At 31.6% G+C, this 20,048-nt stretch overlaps 2 protein-coding genes across 3 annotated transcripts in view; one reads left to right on the top strand and one right to left on the bottom strand.

Moving 5' to 3' along the window:
* The first annotated feature begins 4,602 nt into the window (after positions 1-4,602).
* On the top strand, positions 4,603-15,168 carry LOC134715648 (small ribosomal subunit protein mS26-like). Its single transcript, XM_063577978.1, has 4 exons — positions 4,603-4,912; positions 10,383-10,511; positions 11,730-11,853; positions 14,968-15,168. The coding sequence occupies exons 1-4, from the start codon at positions 4,683-4,685 to the stop codon at positions 15,118-15,120; spliced, it is 636 nt and encodes a 211-aa protein (XP_063434048.1). The 5' UTR covers positions 4,603-4,682; the 3' UTR covers positions 15,121-15,168.
* A 2,520-nt stretch (positions 15,169-17,688) lies between these two features.
* Positions 17,689-20,048, bottom strand: part of LOC134715647 (uncharacterized) — an 89,582-nt gene continuing 87,222 nt past the window's right edge. The window contains exon 99 of one of the 2 annotated variants that reach the window (XM_063577976.1): positions 17,689-19,139. In XM_063577976.1, coding sequence (XP_063434046.1) covers positions 18,854-19,139 — 286 coding nt within the window. In that variant the 3' untranslated portion in view covers positions 17,689-18,853. The remainder of the gene's footprint in view (positions 19,140-20,048) is intronic. The other variant, XM_063577977.1, reaches the window with a different exon arrangement.

The raw sequence follows: 20,048 nt of genomic DNA, 5'->3' as shown, positions 1-20,048 counted from the left end.
GAGTTATTTTGGGTGAAAAACGAGAAAAAAGACGTCCGGATATGTTTCCGTCATTGGGCGAAATTTTAAGTCAGATTAGACTTTCGGTTTGCGTTTTTCTGTATACTTTGAACATACATTAATACTACGAATACAGTGTATTTTCTGTCTTATATCCGTCATTGGACGAAATTTAAGTCAGATTAGACCTCCGGTTTGCGTTTTTCTTTTTACTTTGAAACAAATACATATACTACGAATAAAGTGTTTTCAAGTTTATTATCCATGGCAGTCACAATTTGTATTTAATAGGGAGGGTCTGAATAATATATCAATGACCGCTGTGCATCAATTATTAAACTGAGAATTGACTGTAAAAAGAAAATACACTTTCAGGACGTCTGGAGCGGGTGCTTTTAAGATCGAAATTTCAGGACTGACCATTTCGGGATCTGGATTTCTTTTTTCGAATTTCGGGATGACGAGATATCTAATTTGTATAATAAATTCAGAACCTCGGGATTTCATGTTTTTGAGCCCGGGATATTGGGATCAGGGTCCCTCCGAAGTGGCGGATCCAGAAATGTTCATACGCAGGGGCCCGTTGACTGCCTAAGAAGGGGTCCGCTCCTGTCATGCTTCAGTGATTCCCTATATAAGCAACCAATTATTTTTCAGAAAAGGGGGGGGGGCGGGCTCCCTAAATCCGCCTCTGCCCCGATCCCCCTTTTAATGAATGTTCATAATATACAGATAAGCGCTAAAATTATTCATGTGTCATTAAAATTAATAAAGAACAAAAAAAAAAAATTGTGGAAGAAGGAGGAACCGGGCTAGAAAAACAATTATCCTGTCCCAAGTTACCTATGACTTTTGGTACCTTTTCTGAAATTCTCAAGTCGCTAAATGTTTTACAAAAAGAGAAGATGTGGTATTATGAATGCCAATGAGACAGCTCTCCACAAGAGACCAAAATGTCACAAATAAACATTTAAAAGTCACCTTACGGCCTTCAACAATAACCAAAAGCCGATACTGCATAGTCTGATATATAAGGCCCCGAAATGACAATGTAAAACAATTCAAATGAGAAAATTAACAGCCTTATTTATGTACAAAAAATGAACGAAAAACAAATATCACTGAACCACTGAATTACAGGCTCCTGACTGGAATGTTCATAATACATGTACACTAAATGTATGTTAATAATGACACTAGAAAACAAAAAAAAGGGATTTTGGAAATAAAGGAGGAGGGTTAATAAAAAATCATTTTCCTGTCCCCAAGTACCTATGACTTTTGATACTTTTCCTGAAATTGTGAAGTCATTATAAATCTTTTACAAAATTCTGCCTACAACACTTAGTTTTAGTAGTTAGTTTTAAAATATCATTGGTTTCTTGTGATGTAATAAAGTGTCAATCATGGATGATGAATGATAATAAAAATGATAATTGACATGCAACAAAAGGGTCAGTCTTCTTGAGATTGCTCACTATACGATATTTTGTTGAAGATCTCAAAGAAACAGTAATTTGTTTTGTTACTTATAATGTTATTAGACTGTTATCCTGTTAAAATCGAATGCACTAATATTAATGGCGTAGAAGTTAGCATGCGGGAGAAACATATATTGGAGCATAAAAATTCCACATTACGTTTCTTATTACGGAACATTACACGCATTACGTCCCGCAAAAAGTGACGTTTTGCGGGAATTCAAACGCTTAACGTCGCGCCAAGAGTTAACTCCCTTGAAACTGTATCGGATGCCCTTAAAGGCAAACTTTCGCGATTTTATGTATTTATAACGACATTTCGGTACATGAGCCAGAGTTTTCCTTACTGCCTTAGTATTTCAAAGTTATAGTAGATTTTCAGTTCTGTGAGTCGCGGATGTATTTCACGGTCAAGTATAAATACGGCGTCGCACTAGCACTTTGGCATATCGTATCTGGCGATCAAGCAGAGCAGTACAATAAACCAAACAAACCCTTAAAGTCAAGCAAGCTATTTAGGTACATGATACATTTCGATATACAGCTATTTCGCCTTAAAAGCTATGCGATAGCATTTCAAGCCTTTATTTATCTTTTTACATCTTTTGGAATATTTAACTAAAAGCTCACATAAGGACGTCTAGGAACCAAAATACCGTTTTATAAATATTCCCGCTTAAGCAGGTCTTCAACAGGAAGTGGCTTCATATTAAGACAAGATGAGGAACCAGTTCAATGTTTACAATTTCTAATAGCAGTTTTTGGCAAATTACACAAATTATTAAAGATGTAAAGAAAAGATGTCCCACCACGTTGACAACTTTCTTATATCGTAGTTTAATGAAATACGTATATTTCATTCTCTCATTATTGTATTCATTGATAGGATAAAGTCTTGTAAATCTGTATTTATAAGTTATAACTGGGGTTCGGAAGGCCAGCATCTTACTATTACAATTTATGGTTATACTATGTTATTGCTGATATTTGCCACTGATATTTGCATGCGTTATTTATTGAGATATACATGCCTACTGGACAAGAATAAAAGTCACTCTTTTACGCTGCATTCTTCATTTATATATGATTATGCTGGAGTCAACAAACTACACTCAAAACAAGACAAAGTAACGGAACACTATCAATAAGCAATCATACAGAATTAAAAGTACACTCGACCCCTACTCGCCCGCCTGTAACAGTACTATAAAAAGAGACAACAATCCGACAAAAGAGCAGAAAACAACCCCTAGTCATCAATGGGTCTTTAACGCAAAAGAAGGGGGGATATATTCAATACAATAATGTCACACAAAACTTCGTAACATATAAATAACCCAAAATTGAAAAAAAAAAACCCGACACACACATAAGAATAACAAAGTTTTTGTGTCATATTCCTGACTTGGTATAGGTGGTCGTATCAAACTACAGACAACCGTACGGTCTTCGACATTGAGGGAAAAAACATACCGTACGTATGGTCTGATATAAAAGGCCCCAACATTAAAAAAATATGGAATTATTCAATTGAGAAAACTAACGGCCTCATTTATAACAAAAGAATTTACGAAAAACATATCAGAACTTGCGGAATTGTGCTGTTATTCTCACTCAAAGTGAATGTAAATTTAATAATTATTAACTGTCAATGAATTTTAAAATTGAATCAAAATAAAACGACAGACATTCCGAATTCTCGAGGTACCCGTTTACATATATACACATGAAAATAAAAATAAAAAGAATCGTAAGACGACGACCTTTCGGCCAATTTAGTTAGTTGAACTAAAATTTCAAATACATTTCAGTCAGTTTGATGATCAATCCATTTTGAATAAGAAAATTTAATTTATGTATATGCATTTTTCATTTACCAAGTTGTGTCAAATATCTTGCGTCGTTTTAATGTTTTAACTAGGACTAATACACTAATTCAGTAGTCCCCGGTTTCAACAAAGATCGGAACTCCGGCCTTCAATTAATTTTACAAATTGCACCAAAATACAGAAAACATGAATCAAAATTATTTTAGCGATAACATCTGGTATTGGTTTTCACTGAAGTTATCTTTACAGACCAGCGGGTGTTCAACCCCTTAATTTTGCGTCTTATCCCACATGTCAAATTATCTAGTGACCCCATGTGGAGCGAGGATGGATTATCGTTCTTGTCGATACAAATAATTGTTATCAAATTGAGTTATCTCCCTTAAACCGGACAGATTCTTGGCAATGCCCCATTCAAATAACAATTTTAAAAAAAGTAAACCATCATATGTCAATGTACGGCCTCTTCTTTTTTTATATTGAACTCACATGACAAATAGAAACCAAATTCAGTCTACTTATGAGATGATTTCTCTTTCAATAAGAAACCACTTATTTAAAAATAACACATATTTTTTTGTATTTTTCTTGTACTTATCATACACAAAGAAACTGTTTAAGTAAATTGTATTAAACAAACAAAAGTGACAATCAACTGAGTATTTGTTAAGAAAACTATTTGTCAAAGTGGCTGTCGGGCTACTTAAACACGATGGCTTCAAGGTGCCAAGAAATATATCCTATGTACGGTCAACATTTGATAATTTTACATTTGGCAAAGTGTATGAACTGATTCCTAAACTGAAAAGGGAATATTATGTAAAAAAAAAAGAAAGTATAAATTAAACTTCATTTGAAAGGAACATTAACAATAGGGATCTCTTAGTGTTGTAAATTTTTATATCAATTAATCTATGAAAAAGACAATTATTTGAATTTCAGAATAGAGAGGGAGGACAGGGGGTACCCTTCTCCCTTCTCCCAACCCTCTTCTCCTTTCTCCTACCCCTCTTCTCTTTATTATTTTTTTTAATTTACCGGAAAAAAGAGATATTTTATTTTTTCATATTTTATTTTTTTCTCCAACTTTTTCTCCTTTCTCCCAACCTTCCTCTCTTTTCTCCTACCCACTTTCTCCTTTCTCCCACCCCTTTCTCCTTTCTCCTACCCCCTTTCTCCCTGTCTCCCTTACTCCTGTCCTCCCCTCAGAATAGATCTCATCAGAATATTTTAGGAGGATATATGACCATATATATACCGCGGATTTCTCCTAGACATACACGGGATTGTGCTCTTTAATTTGTAATATACAATTAATGGCCGCCCCCATGGAAATGTGAAAAAAATCTTTTTAACCTTTGAAAAGCAAAAAATGGCAGTGTTAAAGCTTGCTCAGTCTCAAATACTTAAGCTGATGACTATAAAACCAACAGCAAGTGTTCTACCATGTTTGAATTCAGTTCGTTTTAGAAAACCAAGATGGGTACCGAAAGCACCTAGCAAAGAGTTTTATGTTAGAGAACCAACGCCCATAGATCCCGTTGAATACGAAGAATTGAAATGGAGATACCAAGAATATAGAAACACTGTTGAAGCGATAAGGTTATTTTATTTTCTTTCATTGTCTTTTATCTTTGAGATTGTCCTGTCGGAACATGCATGAAACATTTGTCACTGGACATAAAAAATTAAGTAAACATCAATTAACTTATTATTCATCTGTGGAACCCCCCATATTTTTCTTGCAAGTGGTCTCATGGCACTGTGTTTGCCTCATATACAGAAGGTTGTGGGTGCAGACTGGAATTTCCATGGCCTGTTTTATAAGATGGCACACCATCACCTTGAGACTATCTATTACATTGTGTACATATGTTTGGTGATCATGAATTACCATGGATTGGGCCTCTTTGCTATTTTATTACCACAATTATTACCATGTCTTGACTACTTTTAGATTTTATCGAGAGAAATTTATGTATTAATATTACTGAAAAGTTATTACACCAGGGTTTTCATGGTTTTTTGTCGAGCCTGCGCAGAAAGCTCGACATACATTTGACATAGGGATAGTGATCCGACGGCGGCGGCAGCAGTGTTAGCTCACTTCTTAAAAGCTTTATATTTTAGAAAGTAGAAGACCTGGATGCTTCATACTTTGTATATAGATGCCTCATGTTACGAACTTTCCTTCAGTCACATGTCCAATGTCCTTGACCTCATTTTCATGGTTCAGTGACTCCTTGAAAAAAAATTAAATTTTTTGTAATGTTAAATTCTCTCTTATTATAAGTAATTGGATAATTATATTTGGTATGTGCGTACCTTGCAAGGTCCTCATGTCTGTCAGACAGTTTTCACTTGACCTCGACCTCATTTCATGGATCAGTGAACAAGGTTAAGTTTTCGTGGTCAAGTCCATATATCTCAGATACTATAAGCAATAGGTCTAGTATATTCGGTGTATGGAAGGACTGTAAGGTGTACATGTCCAACTGGCAGGTGTCATATGACCTTGACCTCATTTTCATGGTTCAGTGGTTATAGTTAAGTTTTTGTGTTTTGGTCTATTTTTTTTATACTATATGCAATAGGTCTATTATATTTGGTGTATGGAATGATTGTAAGGTGTACATGTCTAGCTGACAGGTGTCATCTGACCTTGACCTCATTTTCATGGTTACAGTGGTCAAAGTTAAGTTTTAGAGTTTTGGTCTATTTTTCTAATACTTTATGCATTAGGTCAACTATATTTGGTGTATGGAAATATTTTATGAACTCTATGTCTGTTACGCAGGTTTTATTTGACCTTGACCTCATTTTCACGGTCCATTGCTAAGTTTTAAGAGTTTGTGTTTTGGTCTGTTTTTCTTTATTTATAAGCAATAAGTCAACTATATTTGTTGTATTGAAGAATTGTTAGCTGTACATGTCTGCCTGGCATGGTTCATCTGACCTTGACCTCATTTTCATGATTCATTCATCAATGTTTCATTTTCTTGGTTAATGTTGAGTTTACATTGTATGTGACAGTTGTAATAAAGCTTTATATTTAGGTCTATCAAGGATTAGTAAAGAAGGCGAGACATTTCACTCTTGTGATTAAAATATTTGTAGCTTCATATACTACCAATTGAGTATAAAACAAATATATAAGTTTAAAAAAGAAATTCTTAGATTAAACACCTACATTTACTAAATTTTATCATCATTATAAGGACATTATTCGTAAATATAGCTCAACATGCAGACTTCTTATACGTTCAGGTACTTTACATCAAATTTTTTATGGAAATACAAATGTATTCTTTATAAAGCACAAAAATGTCAGAATTCACATCAGAAACTAACAAAACCTTTCAATAGACTTATTAAAACGGGGATATAGTTACGATACTGTTGTCAGGTCATTAAAGATTGCATATTTTGGCGTTAATATTGATTCCTTATAGGGTCTTTGCATCAGGACTAAACATGCTAAACACATTTATTAAAAAACCAGTTGTTGGCATGACACGGGTTATGTTCTTCTCATATATGTTATGATGGTATGATACTAGACCCCTAACGGGAAGGATTGTGCATGATATTCATGTGATGAAATCATTATCTTTCAATTATTTTAATTGAAGTCTGGAGCTGGAATGTCAGTTAACTGCTAGTAGTCTGTTGTTATTTATGTATTATTGTCATTTTGTTTATTTTCTTTGATTACATCTTCTGACATCAGACTTGGACTTCTCTAGTATCTTGAACTGAATTTTAAATGTGCATATTGTTATACATTTACTTTTCTACATTGGCTAGAGGTAAAGGGGGAGGGTTGAGATCTCATAAACATGTTTAACCCCGCCACATTTTTGGAAAGATTAGAACTTGTTCTAAATCTTTACTTAGGCACCACCCTCCCCAACAACAGGACAGGTTAGCTACTGTTACTAAATGTATTCACACTAAAATATAGTTCCCTATAGTTCTCATGTATGTGCACATAATACACAAATAAACTGAAAAAACTGGGTACATTATTGGAGCAGTTCATTTAAGAATGTATGTCATTAAGGTGTGTTGATGTGCAAGCTTTTTTAAAAACATTTTGATTAGGTAAGTGGGTATTGATTCAACTAGTATGATTGACAACTGTCATTTTCACTAAACAATGGATCTTTAATTACAACGCCCCACCTCCTAAGATGCCAATCAAATTGACCACATTACCTATCAACCTCAGTCTTACATAATTATACAGATCATTCCAATATGCATCTAATTCTTAATACACAAGTATTTGACCTCATAATTGATTACACAAATGTGTGTATTATTTGTTTGGTATTTATAAGGATGATAGATTTATTAATTGCCAGTTACTTTTGATCTACATTACATAAAGTAATTCTGTAAATTATATCTGAAAGATAAATGATTAATGGATTAACTTGATCTTAAAAAAATGAAATATGAATATAAATGTGAATATAAATATGAATATATAAAAGGTATTCAAGTATGGCCTATAATTTACTTGATAAATTTCCAATAATCATCTGGGGCCGTGTCAATGAAAGTATCCTAGGATATGTCCTAAGATAGGTCTTAGGACATTATTTAGGATGGTCTTAGGACGTGTCTGAGACATGTCTTAGGATGTAAAACAAAGCTGTCTTATGACAGTCCTAACTACGATGGTCCTAGGACCATCCTAACACATTTATTTTATTGAAAATATATGTAGAGATTTGTAATACATAGATTAAATTGTATTTTAGAACCTATATGTAAAGAGAGGGAGAATGACTCTTATATAGAAAACAATTTACACAAAATAGAAGTTACTTTTTACGGAATACTAATAAATACGTTTTTAAATATGATAAAAGATATAAGTGAACAAAAGTAAATGATCACAAAAATTTGTGATATTCGTGCTGCAATTTTAGTACATAAACTAGTTTTGTCCTTAGGTCCACTCGATTTCATTACATGTATCGAATCAGAATTAGGTATTAAAAAAAGAAGTAAACCTTTCCCCATATTTACATTTATATTTAAAATATCAGTGTTGCTTATGCTGATAGTATTGTTAAGGCTTAGAAAAAGGCAGCACGAAATAATTTATTATAATAAAATTAAATATTTAACAAACATTAAACACTATTTTTTGTTATTAATTTTATCTAATATGATAGTTTAATATTGTATTAGTGTTTTTAGTTTTGAATTTATGCTATATTTGTTGTTTTTATTACTTTTTAGGACGATGTAACCCTTAGGACTATCCTAAGACACCTAATTGTATATCCTAACTTTAGGACCAAACTTAGGACGTATCTTATTTTAGGAGACTTTCGTTAACCCGACTTAGGACTAAGACGTGTCCTAAGATCATCCTAAGATATGTCTTAGTCCTAGGACAGCTTCGTTGACACTGGCCCTGTAATTGATCAACGATTTAGATTATTTCACTTTTTTTTATCAGGAATTGGCTTGAAACAGTTTTAAAATTCATAAACGTTTAATTATAACAAACCATTGTTCATTAGTTTATTTATTTTCCATCAATCATTATGTCTATTTAAGTCATTTGAATTTTTATTAGAAGTAAATATATATATTTTTGCAATCAAGAAAGATTCCACATTTTAATAAAATTAGTTTTTTTGATTAGTTTATGTTGAAAAATAAAATTGAAAATGCCCTGTTGAAAAATACATGCAAATTTGATCAAAAGGCATTCTAAAACTTTTAATTTTCAATGCTATATAACCTCTGTTTCAACTAACAAAATGCCCCAAAACAACATTTTTAGATTATTTTTGTTGGCACTTTAAAGCTTTTAGCTGTTGGTCTAAATTAATGTCTTACAAGGATATTTGGTAACATGTGCATGAATTTAAAAAAAGAATTGTTGATAATTATATAGCCGAAGCCTTGTCATTTTTTGAAAACACTTCAGAATGTTATTTATATCAATATATACATGATGGACATACTTTGCAATTTTATTTGAATCGACCATTGAACAGTTTATATCAGTCATATGTAACTAAATATAGAATAAATTCACATTCACTTAATGTAGAAACTGGAAGATACTTTAATATTTCCAGAAATGAGCGTGTTTGTAATATGTGTAATAAGAAAGTCATCGAAGACGAATATCATTTTATATTAGAGTGTGATAAATATGTAAATGTCAGAAGTAAATTTATTAAGATATATTATTACAGAAACCCATCTACCTTCAAATAAGTTCAATTACTATCTGTAAGAAATATTAAAGAATTAAATAATCTGGGTAAATATCTGTACGAGGCAGAGAAAATTCGTAACACTTGATTTTTGTTTTGTACCTTTATTACCAATGTAAATTATATGCCAAACTCCGCTATATAGTAATGCTGTATATGTTTATGTATATGTTTATGTAAACTGTATAATTTGTGTATGTATTTAATCCTATGAGCTGTATATTTGCTTACGGAATAAAGAATTATTACAAGAAGAATTTTGGCATTTTTTTGTTTTTTTGAAACATGTTCAGAACCAGCAACATAATTAATATAAAGTAATATAAACTGAAGTAAAATGGTGCAAATTTAATAGAGAACCATATTATTTGATTTGAGCTCATTTATCCTCATACTGGAAAAGCAAGTTTCTTTCTAAAGACCTAAATGCAATTTTCAGCAATAGTGTTTTATACATATTCATTTTCCCCACCATACCTTAATATGAAATAATTCAAACTACTGTTCTAATCTTTCCATGAGTGATATCCATCACTTTGATTATGCCTGTCCTAAGTCAGGAGCCTCTGGCCTTTGTTAGTCTTGTATTATTTTAATTTTAGTTTCTTGTGTACAATTTGGAAATTAGTATGGCGTTCATTATCATTGAACTAGTATATATTTGTTAAGGGGCCAGCTGAAGGACGCCTCCAGGTGTGGGAATTTCTCGCTACATTGAAGACCCATTGGTGACCTTCTGCTGTTGTTTTTTCTACGATCGGGTTGTTATCTCTTTGACACATTCCCCATTTCCATTCTCAATTTTATTGTACATATTTTAGAATGCACTTGGCAGCTGAGATTGACAAGAAAGAAGCTGTAGAAATGTCTAAACAAGTAGACACAGAAGAAGGATGGGAAACGATGGTTAAATTGACAGAAGAGTGGAATAAAGAGACAGCTGTTAAAAGGTAACAGTATTGATATTGCATTTGTACAACTAGTGATAAATTCCACCATTTTTATTGTTTTCATAGTAATTCATGCAAATGACAACTTTATTCAGACTGTTGCAGCTTGGAGCTTGACCTACAACTCTATACTGCTCATCATTATAAAGATCTGTTAGTTGGTTGAAGATTTGAAAAAATGTAATCGGTAAATGGAATACAATGTACAATTTACACCTTAGTCCTGTCTTTCTCACATCAAAATAAAACTTATAAACCAGTATTCATTACCAGTTAAGAGATGGAAACTCATGATTTTTTTTGGTTTTTTTTGTTTTTTGTTTGTTTTTGGAAACTCATGATCACATACTCTTGAGTTTATCTACTAACTAACTTTCATTTTAAAAATCTAGTAGTTATAGGAAGATGTGGTATGAGTGCATTTGAGACAACTCTCCATCCATGTCACAATTTGTAAAAGTAAACCATTATAGGTTAAAGTAGGGTCTTCAACATAGAGCCTTTGTTCACACTGAACAGCAAGCTATAAAGGACCCCGAAAACGACTAGTGTGAAACCATTCAAACAGGAAAAGTAATCCATATATAAACAAGAATGTGTCCCAAGTACATGCATGCCCCACTTGCACTATCATTATCTGAGTTCAGTGGAAAAATCTAAATTAGAAAGATAATATCAAAGGAAACATGTGTACTAAGTTTCTAGTTGATTGGACTTCAAATTCATCAAAAACTACGTATACCTTGACCAAAAACTTTAACCTGAACAATGAACAAACGGACAAATAGATGGTACAACAAACAAACGGACCAACAGACCAGAAAACATAATGCCCCTCCACTATTGTAGGTGTAGCATAACAATCTTAGGTGTGGCATAAAGACAAGAAACACTTATGAACCATATCAGCAAATGTCAACCACTGAACATCAGGTTCCTGACTCATACTTAGTTACTCACTGTGGTACACTAAAACATAATCTTGAGGTTTTTTAAATGACGCAAGAGTTTTTACACATATTGCTATTAACCTTTTTGATACATTTAATAAAGAAAGTTATCTTAAGGCTTGTTAGCACAATGCACAGTTCTGCCGTAGATGCTTTTCCACATATTTCATTGATTGTATTAAAGGCTTATACATGTAACACAATGCACAATTCTGCCGTAGAATGTATTCTTGGTTTTCATTATGTTATTTAAAATCTTAATCTGCAGAGAAAAACGTCAGGCTGAAGAAGATTTGATAGAGTTAGAAACCCAACAACAATTAGATAAGGAAAAAGAAGAAGAAATGATGAAAATGCTGTCAAAAGCAGAAGAGAGACTACAGTTTGAAAAGGTTTGATAAAATACTACAATTTTAAAATATTCAGTTGACTTGTCCCCTTGTATTTTCTTATAAGTATCTATACTATTAAACGAGAAGACCTCAATTTTGGTGTCGCTTCTCCTCTTTCCACAATAAATTAATCAACACGCCTCTGTGTCCTATAGGTACAGTGCATAGTGGAATTTGTCATCCATTCATATGATTATTCAGATTGAGTTATTTTTGGAGAAAAACGAGAAAAAAGGCATCCGGATATTGTTCCGTCATTGGGCGAATTTTAAGTAAGATTAGACTTCCGGTTTGCGTTTTGAACATACATACAAAGAATAAAGTGTATTTTCAAAATTCTATCTGCTATCATTTTCTTTTAAGTTAACTATCCACGGCAGTCACAGAGTTTATTAAATAGAGAGTGTCTGTATACTTTTCTGTATACTTTGAAAATACATATACACAGAATAAAGTGTATTTTCAAAATTCTACCTGCTATCATTTTCAAGTTAACTATCCACGGCATTCACAGAGTTTATTAAATAGAGAGGGTCTGTATACTTTATCAATGACCACTATGGATCGATTTGTAAACTTCGAAAATATACAAAGAATAAAGTGTATTTTCAAAATTCTATCTGCTATCATTTTCAAGTTAACTATCCACGGCAGTCACAGAGTTTATTAAATAGAGAGGGTCTGTATACTTTTCTGTATACTTTGAACATACATATACAAAGAATAAAGTGTATTTTCAAAATTCTATCTGCTATCATTTTCAAGTTAACTATCCACGGCATTCACAGAGTTTATTAAATAGAGAGGGTCTGTATACTTTATCAATGACCACTATGGATCGATTTGTAAACTTCAAAAATATACAAAGAATAAAGTGTATTTTCAAAATTCTACCTGCTATCATTTTCAAGTTAACTATCCACGGCATTCACAGAGTTTATTAAATAGAGAGGGTCTGTATACTTTATCAATGACCACTATGGATCGATTTGTAAACTTCGAAAATATACAAAGAATAAAGTGTATTTTCAAAATTCTATCTGCTATCATTTTCAAGTTAACTATCCACGGCAGTCACAGAGTTTATTAAATAGAGAGGGTCTGTATACTTTTCTGTATACTTTGAACATACATATACAAAGAATAAAGTGTATTTTCAAAATTCTATCTGCTATCATTTTCAAGTTAACTATCCACGGCATTCACAGAGTTTATTAAATAGAGAGGGTCTGTATACTTTATCAATGACCACTATGGATCGATTTGTAAACTTCAAAAATATACAAAGAATAAAGTGTATTTTCAAAATTCTACCTGCTATCATTTTCAAGTTAACTATCCACGGCATTCACAGAGTTTATTAAATAGAGAGGGTCTGTATACTTTATCAATGACCACTATGGATCGATTTGTAAACTTCGAAAATATACAAAGAATAAAGTGTATTTTCAAAATTCTATCTGCTATCATTTTCAAGTTAACTATCCACGGCAGTCACAGAGTTTATTAAATAGAGAGGGTCTGTATACTTTTCTGTATACTTTGAACATACATATACAAAGAATAAAGTGTATTTTCAAAATTCTATCTGCTATCATTTTCAAGTTAACTATCCACGGCATTCACAGAGGTTATTAAATAGAGAGGGTCTGTATACTTTATCAATGACCACTATGGATCGATTAGTAAACTTCGAATTGAAAGTAAATACACTATATTTATATAGTAATGAATGTTCATAATATACAGATAAGCGCTACAATTATTCATGTGAACTTTTGATACCTTTTCTGAAAATTTTACAAAATTCATTGATTACAAAAAAAAGAAGATGTGGTATGATTGCCATGTTGAGACAACTCTCCACAAGAGACCAATATGACACAGATATTAACAACTATAGGCTACCGTACGACCTTCAACAACGAGCAAAGCCCATACTGCATACTCAGTTTTAAAAGGCCCCGAACTGACAATGTAAAACAATTCAAACCAGAAAACAAGCGGCCTTATTTATGTACAAAAAAATGAACGAAAAACAAATATGTAACACATAAACAAACAACAACCACTGAATTACAGGCTCCTTACTTGAATGTTCATAACATACTAAATGTATGTTCATATTGAAATTGATAGAGAACCAAAAAATGGGAATATTGGAAATAAAGGAGGAGGGATAAAAAAAAAAAAACAACATTTTCCTGTCCCCAATAACCTATGACTTATGATACTTTTGCTGAAATTTTCCAGTCATTCAATATTTTACAAAATTCTTCCAAAAACACTTTACATACTTTAAACTACGCTCTGAATGCCCGCGATTTCGCGGGTGTGTTCTAGTGCCTAAAGATAATCAGTATGTCTGTAAGTCCAACACTTTAATATCCTAGAACAAGTCAAGATTGCCTTAACTGATATTCAAAACTTGGATACCATGGGTTAATTTCTATTAATTAAAGGAAGGTTCTTTATGGGTTTTTTTTTTGTAATATTAGATTGAACATGTTGAAATTCTAGCATAAAAGATGTTTCTCAAAAGAATATTTAACAGAAAAGTATTTTTTTAGAGATTAATCATTTATATACTTATTTGTAGGCTGGTTTTTTTTACAATTAAGTATATACTGGTATTGTGTAATTGCTGTATAGATCTAATCAAAGAATTACATTTTTAACCAAAAGTTCTAATTTTTATTGAACATTAAATTCTACATACTTAAACAAAGTACAGAAAAACCTGTTGATTCTCTATTATTTTCTAAAAAGTTTTGAAATGAAAGTAAGTTTGAATTAATTCTCTCTTTGTCATGTGATGTGATATTTTTAATCATACACTATTTTTCTTTTACTCAGGGTTTAACTGTAGTATATTACTATTTCTATTTTGTCATGTTATTTGAATTACACACTATTTTCCTGTTACTCCAGGTTTTACTGTAGTGTAATACTATTTCTATTTTGTCATGTTATTTGAATTATACACTATTTTCCTGTTACTCCGGGTTTTACTGTAGTGTTAAAACTATTTCTATTTTGTCATGTTATTTCAATTATACACTATTTTCCTGTTACTCAGGGTTTTACTGTAGTATTTTTATTTTGTCATTACAGAAACAGACATTTATAACAATGGAGAATCTTGATGAAGAAATAGAAAAAATATTAGATGTGCGAATGGACTATGAATTTTCTTTAGATCGCAGTGGCAATGTTCTAAAAGGAAATCAAACAGCTAAATTTAGACCACGAAGATATGATAAATAATACTATATAGTCATTATAAATATTAAATAAAACTTGTACATTTTGTTATTCTTTTGTTTGGACGAAAATGTGATGATAAAATTTGACAGTTATATGTTTATTACTAGCTCTCCTGTTATTTAAGGTATATCCATCTTTAAAAAAAGTAACAATACTGATGTTTGTCAACATAAAACTTTTACACAATCTTCCGCGAAACCACTATAGAAATGTCAGCCAAACTTTATTATCCATAAAATTTCACATCAGTGCTAAATGCATGGAACTGCTTATATTTAGCACAAGCTGATTTAGGGGCAGAAGCCCCTACTTTTCTGGGGGAAAAAAATGGTTGATTATATTGGAAATCTTTGAAGCATGACCTTAGCGGGCCCCCTCTTAGGCAGTCTGTGGGCCACCACTTATGAAAATTTCTTGATTCATCACTGTTTAGGAAGTGGAAAAGAAAGGATACAGTGTATTGATCATGACACAAAAAAACTACTCTACATGCACATCAAAGTCCACTAAAAATAAAGTAATATGATATGAAGCCTGAGGTATTCTTCAACACAAAATTTTTATCAGTAAATTCTTCACATTGGACTCTATACAAATTTGTCAAACTGCTGCCTCCTGATTTCAACCTTTTTGTTTTGTTTGTCTTTTTATAGTTACAAAGACTTTATCAGTCAGATTTATATTCATTTTTCACATGATGTTCACTAACTTGAGAGTATGAATTGTTAAAAGTTAGGAACTTGAAGGTTTCCTTTACACAGTTGCTTCAATTGTCTACAGCAAGTTAGTTTTGGAAAAAATCAGGTCTAAATGTCTCTAATCCTTTCGGAATTTTATAAGCCATATATTAGGAATGTATTTTTTTTTTGAAGGACCATTTTATTTATTTGATTCTGATCAAAAACCTTCTTCAAGTTTCATTTTAATCTACAATAATTTCTTATCCATTAAAATGATTACTCGTGTGCTCCTGGTACAGCCTTTAAACTAGTTTTTGTCAAGCCTGAGACTTTTGAAAGTTCGACATAGGGAAAGTGATCAGGTGGCTGTGTTAGCTAAAATCTTAAAAGCTTTCTATTTTAGAAAGCGGAAGACCTGCATGCTTCATACTTTGTATATAGATGACTTACGGTATGAAGTTTCTGTCCCTGTCATATTTCCTTTGTCCTTAACCTCATTTTCATGGTTCAATGACTACTTTGAAAAAAAGTAAAGATTCTTTGTAGTGTTAATTCTTTTCTTATTATGAATAATAGGATAACTATATAGGCCATGATAAGACAATGTAAAACAATTCAAACAAGAAAACTAACGGCCTTATTTATATAAAAAAATTAATGAAAAACAAATATGTAACACATAAACAAACGACAACCACTGAATTACAGGCTCCTGACTTAGGACAGGCACATACATAAATAATGTGGCGGGTTAACATGTTAGCCGGATCCCATCCCTCCCCTAACATGGGACAGTGGTATAACAGTACAACATAAAAATGAACTATAAAAATCAGTTGAAAAAGGTTTAACTCATCAGATGGACAAAAATACAAGTGGACGTGGCTGGTACTTATACATCCCCGACACAAAAATACACAATTAACAGATCTGAGAGTACTCACAGTTATCTGACAGCTAGTTCAAAGCCACTAACAACTAATAAAAAAATCATGCCTATAAGACTAAACTATTAATCCGTACGCATCCAACATCCCTATATCAGATACTATAAGCAATAGGTGTATGGAATTATTGTAAGGTGTACATGGCCATCTTGCAGGTGTCATCTGACCTTGACCTCATTTTCATGGTTCAGTGGTCAAAGTTAAGTTTTGGTGTTTTGGTCTTTTTTTCTAATACTATAACCTGAATAATTCATTTGCTATATTGTGCTGATTTACGATTTCTCCACCTAAATGCAATGGCAATGCTAAATTGTCAAATCAATTATTCCGAATGAAATTGATCTAATTGCTAATTGGTCACCTCTTCTATAGGGCACCAATCAAAATACAGGATTTGTGAAGAGTTTTTATAGTGTATGGAATTCAGGCGCTCATAAGTAGGAGAGATTGATTAAGAGTAGGGACTGAAATATCCAGGTTAAATACTATATGCAATAGGTCATCTATATTTGGTGTATGGATATATTTATGATGTACATGTTAGTCTCACAGGTTTTATTTGACCTGGACCCTATTTTTACGGTTCCTGGCTCAGTGTAAGTTTTTGTGTTTTGTCTGTTTTCTCAAACTGTAAGCAATAGGTTAACTATATATGTTGTATAGAAGGATTGCTAGGTGTAAATGTCTGTCTGGCAGGTATCATCTAACTGTGACCTCATTTTCATGGTTGATTGGCCAATCTTACGTTTTCATGGTTAACTTTGTTTCTTAGTTACTATAAGCAATAGGCCAAATATATTTAGTGTATTGAATGATTGTACATATATTTCTTGTTTGGTTAAAACTGATGTTGACTGAATTTTCTTGGATCATGTTAAGTTTTTGTGGTACTTGTAGTAATGCATACTGTTAGTAATTACAGTGGAAGAAGGAAAACAACATCTAATGATGTTCTTTTATTAATGAGTGTAGATATATAAATATAAAAGTATGAAAACAGATATAAAAAACAACTATAAAACAGACCCTGTTTAAATGTGTAAATTCCACATGACTGCAAGATTAATAAAACATAAAATTACTATATATCATTTTTCTTCAAAAGAAAAAAACAAAATACATTTTATAAAATAAGAAAGTTTGCAACAATATTTACCCTTTTTCATAAAAACCAACCCAACTTTAATTAGAAAGCACCAATTTGAAGTACAAATATATGATATACGAAGTTTATTGAAAATTTTACATTTTACAATTTCATAACCTTTTTCTAATTTTTAATTCCATATAAAGAAAGCAAGTAAAAAATGATGTGATACATAAGCTGACCTGAGGATTGAAGCACAGAAATTATTTTTCAGGGATTACAACTTAGAGACATTACTTATGTAAACAAATGTCTTGTAAGGGGAGACAAATCCTGCTCAGCAGGAGGAATGTAAATGTTTTGAAATTTGGTAAAATGAACATGAATATAATAGTGTTATGCATGAATATATAATTCTATGGTACATATAAAGCATTATGGAAAATGAATATTTTTCTTAGGTGTTTTGATTTGTAATTTTCATTAGGGATTTCTCGTTTTTCATTTTCTAGTAAAAATATAATATCAAGTCATTTATACAAAACTTAACAGTTTAACAAAATATACAAATATTTACCTAACTCGTTAATAACATATTTTTTTGTTGATTTACAAATACTGTTAGTTTTACAAATGCTTAAAACTGTAATTATTTCAATTAATATAATTATAAAATCAAATCTTTATTGAAATCAAGCTTAAAAATTTCTATGCCTTAATTGATGTCACTTAAAATATCGTCATTTATCAAACATATTTTCATAATTATTGTTTTACAAGGAATTTAATAACAAAATCACTTGCTTCAATGGCAAACATAAGGTCTACTGTACAGATAAAATTTTTAATTGAATTGGCTAAATTTCATCAAATAAGTCATTCATTTAAATGCGTAAATAGTCAGCAATTATGGAATAGCAATCCACAACATGTTTGTAAATCAACAAAAAAATATAAATAATGAACATCAATTAAACACTGGAAAATATGGAAAAGTATTCATTTTCTTGTATATACAATTATTTAGTAGATTCTGGTTTAGTATCATCTATCGCTATGGAAACATCTTTGTTGACATCAACTGTTTTTAGGTCAGAAGATTTGACATTCTCTCCTGTGAAGGTCGTGTCCTTGACAGCAGCTCCTTGATTTATATCTGTAGGAGAGAAAGCCTGATCCAGTCTGTCCACACGTTTGGCGGCGGGATCAACAAATGTATAGTCATCGTCTCCATATTTAGATGTAGAAGTTGGATATGAATCACTTGATCTGTTTGATTTTGTTAAACTGTTGATGTCGGAATTTCTACAAAAACAACAATAAATGAATTTGGTCGAAAAAAATATACAAATTACATGATGTCTGCATTTCATGCATATACAACTCTATTTTGTCCAAAAAAGCATGTTTTCTGTAAATTTAATTTTTCAATTTCAGCTTTTTTAGATGTTAATTTTTCTATTACCTTGGTGTGTATGTTACTTGGTGTCAAACTACAAATAGGTTGTGAAACATTAAAATTCATGCAAATGGTGAATCAGTGGCTCCATCTATGTACAAAATCTTAAAAATGGTCCATGGTAATATAATGATGAGAAATGTAGGTGTGTGTAATATATAGTACAACATTAACATAAGGGTCCATTATTACACCAATGAGCAATGATGGGGAGTGCACAACTATTGAGAGTGTTCAGGCATATATAAATAGTGAACAAAGTTCTACAGTGAATACTAAAACAAAGTGGCAGTAATACAATAAGAGGGAAAGCAGAATTTTCTGGGTTTTGTTTTAAAGATGTTTTTTTTTCTATTTAAGATATATTGTATTTATTTATTTTACATTATTTTCCAATAAAACAATAGAACAGTCTGTAATATTTCTAAATTTTGATACAAATATATATGTAGTCTACGATTAAACCTACACCCAAAATCAAGTATATTTACAGAAAACAGATCTTTCAAGGTTTTACAGTTCCAATCAAATATCACATTTTGACTTGCTAAAACCACATCCGAGGGGAAGAACTTAGATATTAAAATTATATCCTGACTTTTCTGCATAGCACTGGACAGGTTCTCTTGAAATTTATTATAATGTTTTATCTTAATAATTTGATTTCAATATTTCAACTTAAAAATAAAAGGAAAACAACTTATACTTGTTATCATATGCATGTATGAAATGATAGTAAGATACTAGGTTGCTTT

The sequence above is a fragment of the Mytilus trossulus genome, chromosome 4, assembly GCF_036588685.1.
Source record: "Mytilus trossulus isolate FHL-02 chromosome 4, PNRI_Mtr1.1.1.hap1, whole genome shotgun sequence".
NCBI lineage: Eukaryota > Metazoa > Mollusca > Bivalvia > Mytilida > Mytilidae > Mytilus > Mytilus trossulus.
The sequence above is the reverse complement of the archived record's forward strand: the minus strand, read 5'-3'. Positions and strand labels throughout refer to the sequence as shown.

Coding starts and splice junctions, on each gene's coding strand:
- LOC134715648 (XM_063577978.1), top strand. CDS start 4,683: ATGGCAGTGTTAAAGCTTGCTCAGTCTCAAATACTTAAGCTGATGACT. Junction 10,512..11,729: donor AAAGAGACAGCTGTTAAAAG/GTAACAGTATTG, acceptor CTTAATCTGCAG/AGAAAAACGTCAGGCTGAAG. Junction 11,854..14,967: donor AGAGACTACAGTTTGAAAAG/GTTTGATAAAAT, acceptor TTGTCATTACAG/AAACAGACATTTATAACAAT.